This window comes from Anolis carolinensis, chromosome 4, assembly GCF_035594765.1.
Source record: "Anolis carolinensis isolate JA03-04 chromosome 4, rAnoCar3.1.pri, whole genome shotgun sequence".
Classification (NCBI taxonomy): domain Eukaryota; kingdom Metazoa; phylum Chordata; class Lepidosauria; order Squamata; family Dactyloidae; genus Anolis; species Anolis carolinensis.
Genome location: NC_085844.1, coordinates 220,456,791 through 220,473,141, shown reverse-complemented (window position 1 = coordinate 220,473,141; position 16,351 = coordinate 220,456,791). Strand labels below are relative to the sequence as shown.

Genomic DNA, 16,351 nt, shown 5'->3' with positions numbered 1-16,351 from the left:
GTTCCCATTCTGCAACATTCTGTAACACCCAAAAAACCAATTTTAGGGATCTGGCAAAAATGATTACCAGTTTACAGCAAAGGTACACCAGTGAATTCTGGCTATTCTTCATTTCCTCATTTTATTTCCCTATTTGCATTTGCCACTAATCCTATGCACAACTTTAACTGTGATTTTCAGACTGTCCGTGTTCTTCTTAGATTTGGCTTAATTTTTGTTCTGCTCATTTTATTACATATCAGTTTATGTCACAATCGTTTTGAAATGCTTTTTCTTCTATTCAACATTTTACTTTTCTTCATTTATTCAAATAGTTATCTTGTTTTCTACTGGTTTATTTTCATGGTCTTAGTTCACTCTTTTCACTTAGTTCACTTTTGAGTGCCCCCCCCCTTTCCTTGCTTCCTTCCTTTCTTGATCAAAAGACACCTATTTATGTTTCTTTTCTTGCTTCTATATATTTTTTTCTTTTCAGTCCTGAGTCTTGTTAAACTGTTGTCCCAGTGTTAACTGTTTATAGTTTTCTGTTTTTTTCCACTAGCACTACTATCCCTATTCCTTTTTCTTTTTTTATTCTCTTGTTCCATCTAGTTCACCTATTTTTAAAACAACTTTCAAATTGTCTGTTATGAAAAAAAATCATTTCAAGAACCACAGAAAACAATTTTTATTAATGCTACATGTAATTTGAACATATCTTGAGATAAGATTCTTTAGAGTACCTTATGAGATAATTGTATCAAACAGTTTTCATAATTTAATTCCAAATGAAAAAATATTCAAATACAACTGACTTCCATGGCTCAAATTCTGGTATGTAAAAAGCTAAAAAATATTATTAAATGTAAATTAGTTAACTAACAAAGATGTATCAAATGATTATGTGATGCTAAAATTTACAATGAAACAAATATGGAAAGTTACATAAAACACAAAAATTGTTAAAACACTCCATAATTAAAAGCTCAAGAATCTGTAAGAAAAAAAATAACTGGCTGTTCTCTTAAGGACAGAAGTATATGAATAGAGTCAAGGAAGATGCGGAAAACCATGTTTAGTTCAGGATTGCTTCATCTTGAGATGTCTGTTGAAAGAACATAACAGAACATGAATGTAGTAGAGCTCGCTATTTGTATTCTCCAGTAACTTGTATTGAGAGGCATGCTACCTCTAATTTTAGAAGTACTTCAGCAATCGTAACTAACATAAGGCTATTGACATCCATCCATGTTGGTGCATCACTGTATCTTGTCATAGCAAATTGTGGTTCACCATTTGATAAAATATTTTCATCAGTTCAGAATTTTACACCATGCTATGCAAGAAAGATGAAAACTTCTCAATATTGACTTTATACAATGTATAAGGTATGAACTTCTATCATGCCTTCCCTTTACTCACATAAAGACTAGGTCTTTAGCCTCTAGTTCCAAAAAAAATTACTCCAGAGTTTACTGCGTTCTGCACATTTTCCATCTCTACAATATCCCTTTATGTGACATGGTGGTCAGAACTGTGGTCATATTCCAGTCATATTTGCACCACCAACCTTTAGTATTACAGCTATCTATCAGGAGCTCTTTGGCACATTTAGTCTAGCTCAACAGCAAAGGCACTTTACTATACAGAAGGAGGCATGAAAAACCACTTCTAAATGTCATTACTCTAATATCTCTGTGATGAGAGGATGCAAAATGAAACAAGTGCTGTAAAAGCACTCAACCATCTCCTGGGGGAGACCATAAGAAAGGTACAAATAGCACTATTTATTATGATGTGACTGGACTCATGTTGAAATATATTCATCTGCTGATACATTCACATATAAAAGGAAAGTTTGAAGCTGCATATAATATGAACATGTGATGTGGGAAGCATGTAAACATTGCATGTAATGCAAGGCAATGTAAACATTGTTAAACAAGAAGTGGAATATATTAACATTGCCATACTTGAGGAGAACAAGCTAAAATGAAGAGGCATTGGACATTTCCCATCAGATAATTACTTAGCCTTTTACTGAAGAAAATGTTCTATAGCATTTACAGTGTTCCTGGTTGTTTCCAACATTAATTAAATAAGCCATTCTCTTGACAATAGATTTGTTAGTTCTGCTCTCTTACTAAGATTCACATACTGAGCTCACCATCTCAGAGCTGCCTCAGTACCCTGGTATATTCTTTGTTGGCCTTTTGCTCATATAGTATGAAATTAAGTAAATAGCAGAAATTAATTAAACAAAGTAATAGTATATATAAATTTCCTATGTAATTCTGACCAAATTAATAGTTTGTTAAAGGCAGTCTTCTAGTCAGGGGGCTTTTTCCCATTTTCTTGGAAACACCAAGTGTTTTGTAGCTAGTACTATTGCACAGATATAATCTCATATGCTATTTACTTATGCAATTTCTTTACACAGAGAATCAAAATAATTTACAATAAAGGATGTAGCTTAATTCAAATAAGACTCAGCTGTGATAGACTGACAGCTGAAAATTCTTCATATACTTGCACTACTGCTCTTTATATCTTCTCTCTTCCTTCTGTCATCTTGCTGCCAGATTCACTTGATTTTCTTCACCTGCCTCCAAAGTTCATTAATTTCATCTTAGTATTGCATGGTTTATTGTAAATTATACCAAAGATCACAAGAAACTTCATTGCTGTTGCCAAATTCTTCTGGAGAGTGGCAGGAGATCATGAAATATATCTCACATAACTGCTCCCCAGTGATAGGTTGGAGGTAGCAATCATATTGAAATGCAGCTGGGCATTTGGAAAGTTGAGAAGAATAGCAATAGTTGTTTAAATTTCCATTAGGCAGGCAGAACAGGCCTTATTTTCCCCTCCCTTGCTTTTATCACTGTAATCTAGCTGATAAGTTGAAAGATTTGATGGTTGTAAACCCAGATGTGAAAGATTCAGAAAGTTACTGCTGTTTCTGTAGTTGCACATGCACAGCTCTAGGTTAAGATTTCCACTTTCTTTCTTTCAAAACTTGTCAGTTAAATTGGTAATCTGCTATGGTGGGGGTACTGATGGAGAGACAGGATAGTTTGTGAAGCCTTTGAGTTATGACCTGAGGATAACCTTTTTGTTAATCAATGGTTGTATAAAACTTGCTGAGATAAATTTCACAACAGACTTAACGACACACATGAGACTGTGGAAATGTCTACCCATATCATGCCATTTGCCAGATTCTACCAGTATCAACATTATTAATTGTCAGAGAGATTCTAAGATTTCAGTGTTATATCTAGTATAGTGATGAACTATGATCAGTGGGTTTGAGAGTCCAGAAAGTTAAAGGTAATAGGCTTAAAACAATCAGACTAAACAAAAACAAAAGATTTAACATTATTTGGATTCTGGTGGTTTGATGGCTCTTGGTATTACTTTCCAGGCTTTTCAACACACTGGTTTCAATCAATCATCTGGACAATGTTGTAGCATTTGCTATGCTATAGTGATGGATGGTGGCTTCCATGTCTGTGTAGTGGTGAATTTGTTCTGGATTTTAGTAGAAACTTTAAAGGTGCTAAACCTTTTCATAGACTAAAGAAATCTGAACCAGATTCACTGTTCCTCTGTCATGGTAGGAGCAAACCACTAATGCTCAACATGTTTACTGTTTGTTTGTAGTTGAATGTATAATAAAGGAAAATGCCCTTTATGTCACATCATATTTGGGGATTGGTTTGTACTGTTCTTTCTGTCATGGTCAAATGCAAGTCATTCTTTTGAAACGTTATTGTTAGTCTTTTAACAGAATATGGCTGTCAGAACATGTGATTTTACTTGGATATTTCAACAATACATTTTTTATTATTATTTCCTTCTTTTCTGTAACTTCTTAAGGAGCTTCTACACAGAACTCCAATGCAGTAGAACCAGAAAAGCAAGTTGACAATACAGTGAAAATGGCAGGAGTTATAGCTGGTCTTCTGATGTTTGTTATTATCCTTTTGGGCGCAATGCTTACCATCAAGAGGAGGTAAGTCTTTAAGATTGCTGTTTTGAGTTCATTTAGGAATGCTTGTTACATTTGTCTTTTGTTTTTAAAAATCAATTATACATTTAAAAATTAGTATTTAAACATTTCTGCTCATTTGAGGGAGTGAGACTGAGTTGGTTTGAGATATTTACTGGGTTTTTAAAAATAGAGTTTTAATTAAACATGAGGAATCTAAGTCTTCATAAACTCACTAAGAACCACTTCTCCATAATTAGATTCAATGTGGCTATGCTGTTGTATGCATGAATATTGCAGGCATTAGCACCTTTATTGAACACTTTGGATTTTCAATTACCACTGTAATAGTAAATATAAGCTTATCACAGAACAATTGGAATTTCTGAGTTTCTAGACTAAGTTCTGTCACAGGCCATATCCGTATTGCAAGTTTTTACAGTTTATGTAGTTCTTCTCTCTTCCTAGAAAATGTTAGAAATTCTAGCTTTTTTAACATTTTGCTGTGTTGACAGGAATCTCTGTCAAACTTTTCAACATTTCACCAAACTACAGTTCACAAGTTTCTTCGATGGCAGTCACGACTGCTAAAAGTGATATTCTAGTCATAAATCAATACAATTCTGTAATGTAAATAAGGCGATTTTGTTTACCTATGCAAGTAATTTTGCTTAGATGTAAATTGGAAAACTCTGCCTCATTAAGTGTTGAGGAGCCTAATTGTGAAATACTTTCACTCCCTCAGATGATCAGCAGTATATAAATGTATGTACAAAGATTTATTAAACTTGAATGTATGCTGGTCTAGTAAAATATGAAGACGTCTTCTGCAAACATTATTTTCAGTTTGTGGTGTATCTATGTGTATAACTATATATGTATGTGGAAAACAACAACATGTCCTGTTTGTAAGTGTGTGGTGTTTCCCATCTGATTTCAATATTACTAGCTGTGAAATGTGTGGGATGCTACCAAAAACTGCCTTTCTATTCTTTTTTGAAGGAGCGGTGCAGTAGATCCAAGGTGATTATTAACCTTCTAAGTGTGGCTTGACTGCATGCTCACTGACAGCCATTTCCTCTGGACCATCTATTTAGATGGAGAAAGTTATTAAAAACTTGCCAGAGGAAGAAGGGTTGTCTGAGGATTTGTTTCAGTTCATAAATGACCACCACTTTATAAAGCTGTTGTTGGCATGTACTGGAAACAAAATTCTAAGCAGTTCATTTTTTTTTTTTTTTGCATCTGTATATGCTTTCTATGTAAATCACCAGATTTCTCACATTGAATCAGCATGGCATGTTAGCTGAGTTTCCTTGCACTCATTTTATGACCACCATGCCTACCACCTACTATGAAACAGTAACTGGGTTAAGATGGCAGTGTGTCTAGCACTAAGGAGGCATTTTTGCATTTGTTTTATGAGTCACTTTTGTTTTAATCGTATAGTTGTAAGGGAAACTCATGGTTTGGTGGATCCCAGCATTTCCATGGTTATGTGATCAGGTAATTCAAGTAGCTGTTTTCCATCTTTCATTGAACTAAGTGGGGTTATTTAATCATAGATGGACTACTGGTTGCCAACAATTCTGGTTTAATTAATGTTGCAAATTGATTATCTTGAGATAAAAATGATTCCAGAATAAAAGATAATGCTTCGAGAAAACCCATTCTAGACTTTACTCAACACATTTCCCATTTTCTTAATTTCAAGAGTTGCATCCATAGTTACATATACAAATACTCCACCAAGAACAACTTCCAAGTTAAATGCCAACATACTAAACTTCAGATTGTATTTCTTTCAGAAATATGGAGTATGGTTATGAACTTTTAAAAAATATTTCATATCACTGTGTGCATAAGAATTAAGGCAGTGGTGAGCAACTTCTAGCTGTTGCGGAATCATAAATTTCTCTTTGAAACCTTGATTTGGAAAAAATGGGGTCAGATAAATGACTAATAGGACAATAAAAATGAAAAGAAGAGGACTCCCTGGATCTAAATTAGCCTGAAAGTGGGGGAAATAGCTGTGATTGATTGCTGGAGATTTGGGCAATTTTGTGGTCATTTTTTTTCCAGGAAAACAAACATTTGGGGAACCTTGATGGTTATACCCCTTGATTGGGATATTCTTTTTGTATTTTACATGCATTTTCTTGTAGTTATATATACTTTTAAATCTAGTGCTTGAAAGAGGCATGAAATAACATAAACTTTCCCTCCCTTCTGCCAGTTTTATTATGAGTAGGATAGAAGTCTAATTTACATAGCTGAACTTAATTTCTATCATTTAACTTTATTTCTTATTTTACTCCCAACTAATTTCAGTGGAAAGCATTAAAACTCTAACTACAGCAAATATATATATCTGTCTTATATCAAATAATTATTGTGTTAAGACTTGCTTTCTGCCTTAATAAACCTAAAGTTTATTAAACTTAAATTTTAAACATTTGATAACATCTTCCAGTGCTCATTTTTATACATCATCCTCATTCATGTTTAAGATAGCAGCATGTTTGTGGGATGTATAAAAGACGATTGTTGATATATTTGTATATTGAGTCATCTAAACCTACACAAAATAGTTTGACATTCCAACAAAAATGAAAAATATCTTTTCCTAATATATTATATTTTAAATTATTTTGTATCATATACTACACTATGAATTAATATTAATATTAATATAAAATGTTGAGACATCTTCTTAAGCTTCTATATGGATGTCTGTTGCTGGTCATCGACTGTAATAAATAAATGTGAAGCCATTTTGTCAGGGTAGTTTTGTTTTTGTTTTTTTGTAATCTAGGTCCTATATTGTAGTCATGTGTTTGTGTTCATCTGGGTTAGAACAGGCATGGCGAAACTTAGGCCTTCCAGATGTTTTGGACTTCTACTTACCAATAGAAGATCTAGGGTCGATTCCTGAGCATAGAAAGCTTTTTTTTTCTAGATATAAGTAAATATGGTCACATATTTGCAACTCACTGAGAACAGTACATTTCCAGTGTAACTTTTCACGCAGTACTCTTTTCAGTTGCATGAACTGAAGCCTTTATAGACAGATATTATATCATCTATCTATCTATCTATCTATCTATCTATCTATCTGTCTGTCTGTCTGTCTGTCTGTCTGTCTATCTATCTGTCTATCTATCTGTCTATCTATCTCAATGGGGTGGTGTGGAAATGGTGTCTAGACAAAAGCTTATGTTGGAAAAAATTCTCAGTTTTACAGCTACTACAGGATTATTTAATATCTATTTAAACTAAATCAGACTAACATAACAATGTCTTTGAATATTTCCATTTTACAGTACATCTCCCTCAGGGGCTTGCTATTTATTATTTCTTTATTTACAGTATTTATATTCCGCCCTTCTCACCCTGAAGGGGACTCAGGGCGGATCACAATGTACATATACATGGCAAACATTCAGTGCCATTAGAACAACAACACACAGATAGACAGACATAGAGGCTATTTAACTTCCCAGCTTCTGGCTTTGTGAGAGTATGCTCGATTCCGGCCACAGGAGGAGTGACTGCTTCATCATCCACTGTGACGACGAGTCCTTTTTTGATGGAGTAGTTCCTCATCCGGTGTTGTAGATCAGTTAAATTAGCCTCCCCACATAAGCGGTCCCTAAATTTTCCTACTTGACAGATGCAACTTTCTTTCGGGTTGCTTAGGGCAATTTTTTATTTTAATTGTTGGGTGCTCACCCCAACAGGGGCTGGCCTTGAACTCATGACCTCTTGGTCATAGTGATTTATTGCAGCTGGCTACTAACCAGCCTGCACCACAGCCCGGCCCCTAGGAGATTCTGGTAGTCCAGAAGTCTAATTCTGCATGTGTTGGTCAGCTTTGGCAGAGAGAATCACTGCAGGTTCTCAATCAAAGCACAATAAACTGGACAATAGTGATTAATCAGTATTCTATTGAAAGAAGCATTTATCAAGGCTATCTTGCTTTAAAATTCAAAACTATGGAATAAGAAGTTATCCAAAGATATCGATAGACTGGGACATTTTTTGTAATCAATGAAATCCTTTTTAAAAAGAAGGTAAAGAAGCATATGTAGTTAGGCACTTTGAATTAGGGTTCCCATATAAAGAACAATTTCTTACCTCCAGAACAGCTTGTAAAATATTCTCTTGTCTTTCAAGGCAATGAAGCAGACAAATAGTAATTTAATTAGACAAACTTGAGGCACTACCTTCAGACATCAGAGTGACATCTGCTCATGGCCTGGGGCATTACAGCTGATAGGCAATAGACCCAGTTTATTTCATTTTCCTGGATGTAGCATTTTGCTAGCCAAATGGAGAAATGACAGCAATGTGAAACTCTAAATGGAGAAAATGTTTCAGGGTGAAAAGACACACACTGCCAGAAGTAAACAAAATTGAAATTAAGCATGGCTGAATAGTCAAATATTTCATTTGATTGATATAAATACACAATCAGACTGATATGCTTCTTGAAAGCTTAATTACCTGAGGAAATTAAATGATTCCTTGTTAAATTGTAGCACCCTCAGATCTGTTTGACAATACTCAAGCCCTGTAGGATTAAGAAGTTTGTCAGTCTATGTGTTGGCTAAATACACTTATTCACACTTGACACCTATTTTTTAAAAAAAATGGATTTATAATACATTCTCTGTTAAACACAACAATTCCACTGCCAAAGTAATCAGGGAGATTAGGAGAACTGGGCAATTCCACAAAATTTCTACTCAAGCCTTTTCACTTCAAAATAGTGATTGAGACTTCTGTTTCTTGTGATATTCTTTGTTTAATTAAGGAATAGTTTTACTTTTATATGTATACTGTACATTATTGTGCATAAATTCCTTGCCTCACTCATCCACAAACTGTGAGTAGATCCTGTTCCATTCTTTCTAGGTCTCTTCCAAATTCCACTTGCCTTGTACTGCTGGTTTTACTTCTGAGGCCTCTTCATGTTGATACAGCTTTCGGATACTTGCCTTTGGAGGTAGAAACAATTGGATACACAATTGGATTTAGTGTATAGGCCCATGTATAAATCTACAATTTCTTAGTAAAAAAATATTCTCAAAAGGCTTGGGTTACCTTATTCATAGGTCAATGTAAATACTTTAACGTAACTCTTATCAAGAAATGGCCCATCCCCTTTCTCTGAGTAAAGTAGCAAAAGGCAAGAATATAGTCTGTTCCAGGAGTACCTAAGCCCACTTTACTCTCTAATTCATCTGGCCTTTTTTGAAAACATAAAAATGGCAGTGTTGGGGGAGAAACTGCCCCTTGAGGTGACATGGGTGCTTTCATCTCTCTGCAGAATGACATATGGGGCATATAAAATCCATAATTTTGTTCCTAAAACATGCCCTTGACTTATATGTAAGGTCAATTTATAGATGAGTAGATACAGGGAAACCAGAACACAAGTGGATATGCTTGGTCAATGGAGCCATAGACATGATATTATAAGAGGCTATTAATAACAGGGAGTCTTGGAGAACTTGTATTCATAGTTAACTGCTGATTTTACAGCTAAAACAGCAATAGTAAACAGTAATGCAGATATTTTAGCTTCTTATGAGAATGTATTGTCAAAGGCTTTCCTTCTTATGAGATTCTTTGTTAACGTAATAGAAAGCCCCATAGGTTTTTCTGGATTATGAGTAAAACCTATGAAAATGATGACCCACTCATTCTACATAACAGTGCCCATTAATGAATGTGCTAGTTAATATGTATTTTAATTTTTTTTAATCCAGTGTTTCTCAAACTGTGCTCCTCCGGGTGTTTTGGACTTCAGCTACCAGAAATCCCAGCCAGTTTATCCGCTGTTAGGAATTGTGTGTGCTGAAGTCCAAAACATCTGGAGGAGCACATTTTGAGAAATGCTGCTTTCATCTATTCAATTGAAAGATACAGCTTTTATGGATGAGAATGCTGAGTGTGTGCTAAATCAGGATTTTTTTTTTCAAATGAAATAACTGGAAATAGCAGGAAGGCAGGGATTTTCAACCTGATCGAAATGTTCCTTTGAGCCTTTCCATCAATGTCAGTTATCTTTTTCCTGTACTTGCTCTCTATCTGTTGCTTCACTGATCAAACCAAATGGTTGTTGAAGGCTTTCATAGCCAGAATCACTGGGTTCTTGTATGTTTTTCAGGCTGTATGGCCATGTTCTGGAACATGGCCATGCAGCCCGGAAAACACACAACAACCCGCAAACCCAATGGTGCTCACGCATCTGTCTTCTATTGCAAGGGCTATCACTGGAAAGGCAAATCATTGAAAGCCAAGTATATATAGAATAGGGATGGTATTTCTCCATTTAAAACCCGGAAGGTGTTGACAATAATGAAGCAGTTTTTCATCCCATAATTTTGAGCCACGTGCAATGTTGGGAAATTGCACAGCTTTGGTATAAAAAGGACTACATTCAGGAAGCCACATGTGTGTTTTGTGCAAAACTGCATTTTAATATAATAAACAGCAATATTGCACAACACAAATGTTGTAGAAAATCAAAAACATGTCACAACCTGGTAGCTTTTTGTCATATATATTTCTGTTTTCAATGTAAAACAAAATAGTTGATTTTGTGAAATGTTGTGCACAAATTTGATTTTTTCGATTTTTAAGATGGCAAACTATGGCTGCAGCTTCAGTTGCCTTGGGTTTCCTTTCCTGCTGTGTAACATTTGGGTTCTGCAACTTTCAATCTGGCAAAAACTGCATTGGTGATGCTGAATATTTCACCACGTTGTGTTTATAAGGATAACATGTGTAATTTCTAATTTCTGCATGCAAATGCAAATTCTTAGCACTTAACTAAGGATATAATTAAAAACAATGTAAGCAAATGAGGATCCCCCTTCCCTTTGGGAAACTGTGCTGTTTTCTGCATGTGGTAAAAGAAAACAGTCCTGAATTTTGATTGTAAAGAGTTTTGCAAACTCTTGCTCAATTCTCCAAAACAGTGTAGTTTATGTTGTGCTTGAAACATTAAAAAGTTTGGGAACTTTTCACATGCTTTAGGAATCAGGAATTCCTCAAGAATTTGACTTTATGTCTCAAGAAGGCTGATTGACTCCTAAGTATCTTTCTGTTATTGGCATGTTTTAGATAAATACACTTGCAGTAAGACTTAACTTTTGATTTCCTTTTGTAACAGCAAGTTTATGCTGCAATTCATCCAATTCAAACACTGGTATTCAGCTTTAGCTAATTTTTGACTTCTTTTTAGTTGTCATAGTCTCTCATCAAGAAGATGAAATTCTTAGTATCTAAATTTCAGTCCAGAATCTCCTGTGTTAAAGAATAGCCCTGTCAATGAAAGTACACTAATGATCTTTGTGGCATGAATCACCCTCCTTTCACTCAATGATCCAGTCAATGTTTGGAGAAGAGGTTGAGAACTCACCTACTAACCCAGTTCCCAAACTATCTCTATCCAACAGAACTTGTAAACAAATGCAAGTAACATGTAAAATATGTCTAAAAACAAGGTGAAGCTACTCATAACTGAATAGTGTAGTAAGATTGTGTCCAGGTGGCCTAGGGGATAAAAGCCTTGTGACTTGAAGGTTGGGTTGCTGACCTGAAAGCTGCCAGGTTCAAATCCCACCCAGGGAGAGCACAGATGAGCTCCCTCTATTAGCTCCAGCTCCATGTGGGTACATGAGAGAAGCCTCCCACAACTATGGTAAAACATCAAAACATCTGGGCATCCCCTGGGCGACATCCTTGCAGACGGCCAATTCTCTCACTCCAGAAGCAACTCCGGTTGCTCCTGACACGAAAAAAAAAAAAATCAGTCATCAATAATGAATGGCTTCACCATGTCATCATGTTCATTCTTCATAAGCATAACTTGTTAAGCTCCAAGAAGAAGGTGGCATTAGAAATAAATTCCAGCTAGGGTGCTGGTCTATATAAGCACTTCTGGTCAGATTTAATAGAAATGAATAGGATATTCTTACCTTGCCTTGTCTACAGCTCTGTCATGGCCTCTTCTTCCTCCTAGATTATCAAGTGAAACTGCTAACTAATGTGAAGCAGGAACAGGCATTTTGAAATATCTGTCTCCTTTAGTGGGGCTGGAATTTATCCTTTAAGCTCTATATCTTTACCTTGATTTTCTGCAAGGTACGTTCTGTGACTTTATGAACAAGCAGGAAAGGACAGTTATTGAATGTTCAATGGAAACACTCTGGGCCAAACTAGACATGATGTTGAACCTATTTTCTTGAAAGATACTGATTGCATTTAGAGGAAATCCATAACTGATACACTGAAGGGCAAGATAAAGTAAAGGCTGCTCCAGTTCCCGACTCAGCTGCTCTGAGGAAAGCAAATCGAACAAGTGAATCTAATAACAAAGGAACCTTAAAAAAATAACTGAGTCTATACATTGTATTAACAATTGCTCTCAACTGAGTATCGATGTGTTTGTACCTACATAATACTGTTTCATTGAGCACCAAACAATATTCAACCTCTGGGAGGTGATATGATCCAACTACCCAACCCACCTATCAACTCTTCATTACATTCAATAGAATACTGGGTGTGCAAAATCTCTGCTTATGTAAATCACCCTGACTCAAAAGCCAGTCATTATGGAATTGAGGAATTCTGAAATGTGTTGTTTGGCATTATGGAAAATTATTCTGGTCATATTCTTATTTAGATGTAAGAAAAGACCAAGCAGAAGATTTTCTGCCCATGGTAAAACCAAAAAAGGCACATCTTGTCTATTTTATCTTCCTTTTTTTGTTTGGACATGACTATATTGTTCCGAATCCCTCCTAGAGAATAACTGGGAGAAAAATTCGACGAATCATATGATTCCCTTATATTTGTTCAGTGACAGATAGATCTCATTTTATGAACTGATTCCTTTTTATGTTTCCCTCCTTTTCTCTTTTGACTTCATGGGCTAATAATCATAAGCTCAAGTAAAAAATGTCTCCACATTGCCTCATTTATTGTCAAAGCATTGACTGGCTTGATATGAAGCCACTCAGGATCTCACTAGGTCCCAAAATAATTTTATGTTCCACTGGATACAGTCTGCTCTGTTTGTATGCAGACCTAAACTTGACAAACTGTGAACAGCTGGAGCTTATTCCTTTTGCTTGTGAAACATATATCCCCTGAGGAAGAGTAGGCAGGAGAATGTGTCTTTCAGAGAAAATGCATCAGATCACAAGAAAATTAAATAAGAGGAAATATTAAACAACCAAATAAGTATTATATGCACAAATTTAATGCATGGAAAAGCCAAATGTCTATATGAACAGAGATCAAGGAAAGTAAGTAAAATGACAGAATAATTTATGATCTATAATTTATGTGAGCTGATTACATCTTAGAAAAGGTCAAGAGAAAAGCTGAAGAACCCTTCAATCATTATGCTTATGCTAACCCTAGCTCTAACATATAACAGTACAGTCCTGTTCATATGTACTTGAAGATAAACTATTGACCTTATTATACAGTCATGTTTTTTTAGTCCAACAAGTTGCACGATGAGATGATGCTTATCAAAGATAAAAGATCCATATACAGGTCTTGTTGTTCTTCTAGTATTACACAAGTTTTGGGGCATTATTCAACAGGACGTTTTATGGTGAGTTGGAAAAACAACCCTCAGGGAATGTTCCAATCTGTATTAGTCACAAAGAGCAACAAAAGCCAACATTTGGTACACCTGGTACTGCAGAAATGCCAGAAGAGAAAACTAGTTGTTCCTACAAAAAATAACATAATTTAGGATGATCAACTTGACAGAAGGAGCAAAAGGAGAAACTCTTTTGTCTTTGAACACATTGTTGAAGGAAAGCAATTGTACTTTTTGTTTTTCTTGTTTTGTGGTATCTTTGTGTTGTACATATGCCAGTACAAAGAAATGATTATATAAGCTTTTCAAGCCCAACAAGAGGGATCTCCCAGTAAAAAAGTCCCAATACATTCTTAATTTCCCTATTATTACTTAATGACATTGTAAAATTAACATATCCAAAATATTAAAGAACACTGTCTCCTCCTGTAATAGCTGAATGTAAAAATAAAGCATTTGAATGTCAAATTTCACATTGATTTAGGAATAAGAAGAAATAAGACAGGCAAAACTGTAACATTTATGTGGATCTGGGTTTTATCAACACTGAAAACTTCACTGCTTGAAATTACAGTTTTATTTATTCATATTCCATTTTACCTGGGACAGAAGTGGGACATGCCAGAATCTCAGCCTTATAATCCCATACCAAAGAGGTTATGAGTGAAACTGTAGCACCGTTACTGGTGGAAAGGACAATATTTAGAATTCCTAAATTTTCAAATCTGATGTCTTAACATAGCAGATTTGACCTCTTCACATAGCAGCCTCTATGGAAAAATTATAAACGTACACACCCTTTTTAGTGTGATGGCCCATCGAAGTGCTTGTTACATGGACCAATAGTTCTGTTCAGTGAAATGCCTCATTTCTCTCCTACAATCTGTTACAGTCTGTTCATTCCTTTTAATGGCTCTGTACATCATGCATATCCATTAGGATGATTGCCTGTGTTTGCCAGTTATTATCCTATAAAATCTTGCTATCTGTAAAATTGCATAATCTCAGTTATTAGAAGACATCCATTCTCACAAAAATAGTAATGAGGTACTAAAAGTACAAATACTGCCTGATCTTGGAGGCAAAATAGAGCTGGCCCTGGTTAGGAATTGGATGGGAGATTGCTGATGAATATCAAGTGCTGCAGCCTAACTTGACAATATCACCTATTCTTTGATTTTAAATTCATGATATGGCTATAACTTAACAAGCATCAAGGTAGATACATGCAAAGAGAAGGACACTAAATTGTTGATATTATGAGGCAAGCAGTTTAGGAAAACACAGATTCTGGCCTGTGTTTTACTACCCATCCAAATTGTATATGCTCCATTCATCATCTATACTTTATCTTTCTTTAAAAAAACCCACAGTACTTAAGACAAAGTAAGATAAATAGAATATACAGTAGTTTTAAAATATCAAACCAATATAAAATGTACCATTAAATTCATAGTATCATAGAGTTTGAAAACACCACAAGAACCATCCAGTCCAATATGATAGTGTCATTTAGAAAAATGCAATTAAAACAATGCAGTGCCCTACTAAAAGTATTTTATTTTAAAAATTTCCATTCTTAAAACCCTGTTAAAATGCAGCAGTCATAGCCTACTGATAGAAGACAATGAAGAAGCAGTTGCAACTTTTTTTGGAAAGGTGTTTCAGAACCTAGAGTCAACTTCTGAGAACACTCTCCTGCAGATTACCAAGCTATACCTGTGAAGGTGGTCAGGCCTTTCTTGAGGATCTCAGGGCCTACATAAACTCATCTGAGAGCCTGGGCAAACTGTATAGGTTTACGAGGCAATAACTAGAAATTTGGATAGTGTACAAAAAGTTAAATAAAGGAAAACTGGTCGAGCCTTTGTTAACAAGGACTCTTGTAGGTTCATTGTAATCAGGCCCAATCAGTAATCGGGCTGGAGTTTTTGTACCAGCTGAAATTTCCAAAAATTCTTCAAAGGCATCCCATATAGAATGAGTTACAGTCCAAACAGGTTGAAACGTATGTGTTACTAGGACCAAGTGTCCCTGAAAATGGACACAATTGCCACACTAACTTTAAGCACAAAAGCATTCCTTGAAACTGCAGCAACTAGGATCTCCAGGTCAAGGCTTCTGCTTTTAGGAAGAGTATAACCTAATCCAGTAGATGATGAACATCCATCCTTTCCCTTCTTTTTAACTGAACAGAACACCAAATAGTGGTTTATTCCAGTGGAAGGTGTTGTGTGTCCAGGTACTCCTGACTCCATACTTACTTTGTCTATCCATTGTAAATGATATTAGGACCTCATCACATTGATGAGATCCAGCATTCCAATTTGCCAGCCTCTGTGGAGAATCGGCAGGGCAATCCCAGCATCCTGCACCTTGCCTTGTTGGCAGCAACTATTACCTATCAAACATGAGGAAGTGTTGCTGCACAGTTTCACCCTGTGCTAGCCTCATTGTTCCTAATAAAACACAGAGAGGCTCCCATTTTTCTGGTGCAGCGTCATAGGATGCTTTCATCCCGGATGAGCCACAGAGACCCACCAGAAGTGAGGCTACATGGTGTGATGGGTGGTGTGGGGCTCAGTGGCTCACCTGGGGCAGAAGTATCCCACGACACAGAAAATAAATCATATGGTAAGGTCCCTAATCTGTTAAGTAATATAGGATTGTATAGAATAGAGACTTATGTCTAATAATAGGGAGTTGGATGTTATTTATTACTTTTTATATAATTTTTGTAGAAC

General features: G+C 35.6%; 1 protein-coding gene across 23 annotated transcripts in view; it reads left to right on the top strand.

Annotated features, from left to right (window-relative positions):
- ptprt (protein tyrosine phosphatase receptor type T) overlaps positions 1 to 16,351 on the top strand; it is an 845,816-nt gene that overhangs the window by 691,916 nt on the left and 137,549 nt on the right. For 13 of the 23 annotated variants that reach the window (XM_062979726.1, XM_062979725.1, XM_062979729.1 and 10 more), the window contains one exon: positions 3,862 to 3,997. In XM_062979726.1, coding sequence (XP_062835796.1) covers positions 3,862 to 3,997 — 136 coding nt within the window. Of the gene's footprint in view, positions 1 to 3,861; positions 3,998 to 4,975; positions 4,997 to 16,351 lie in introns of all 23 variants that reach the window. The other 10 variants (XM_062979724.1, XM_016993428.2, XM_062979723.1 and 7 more) reach the window with 1 other exon arrangement.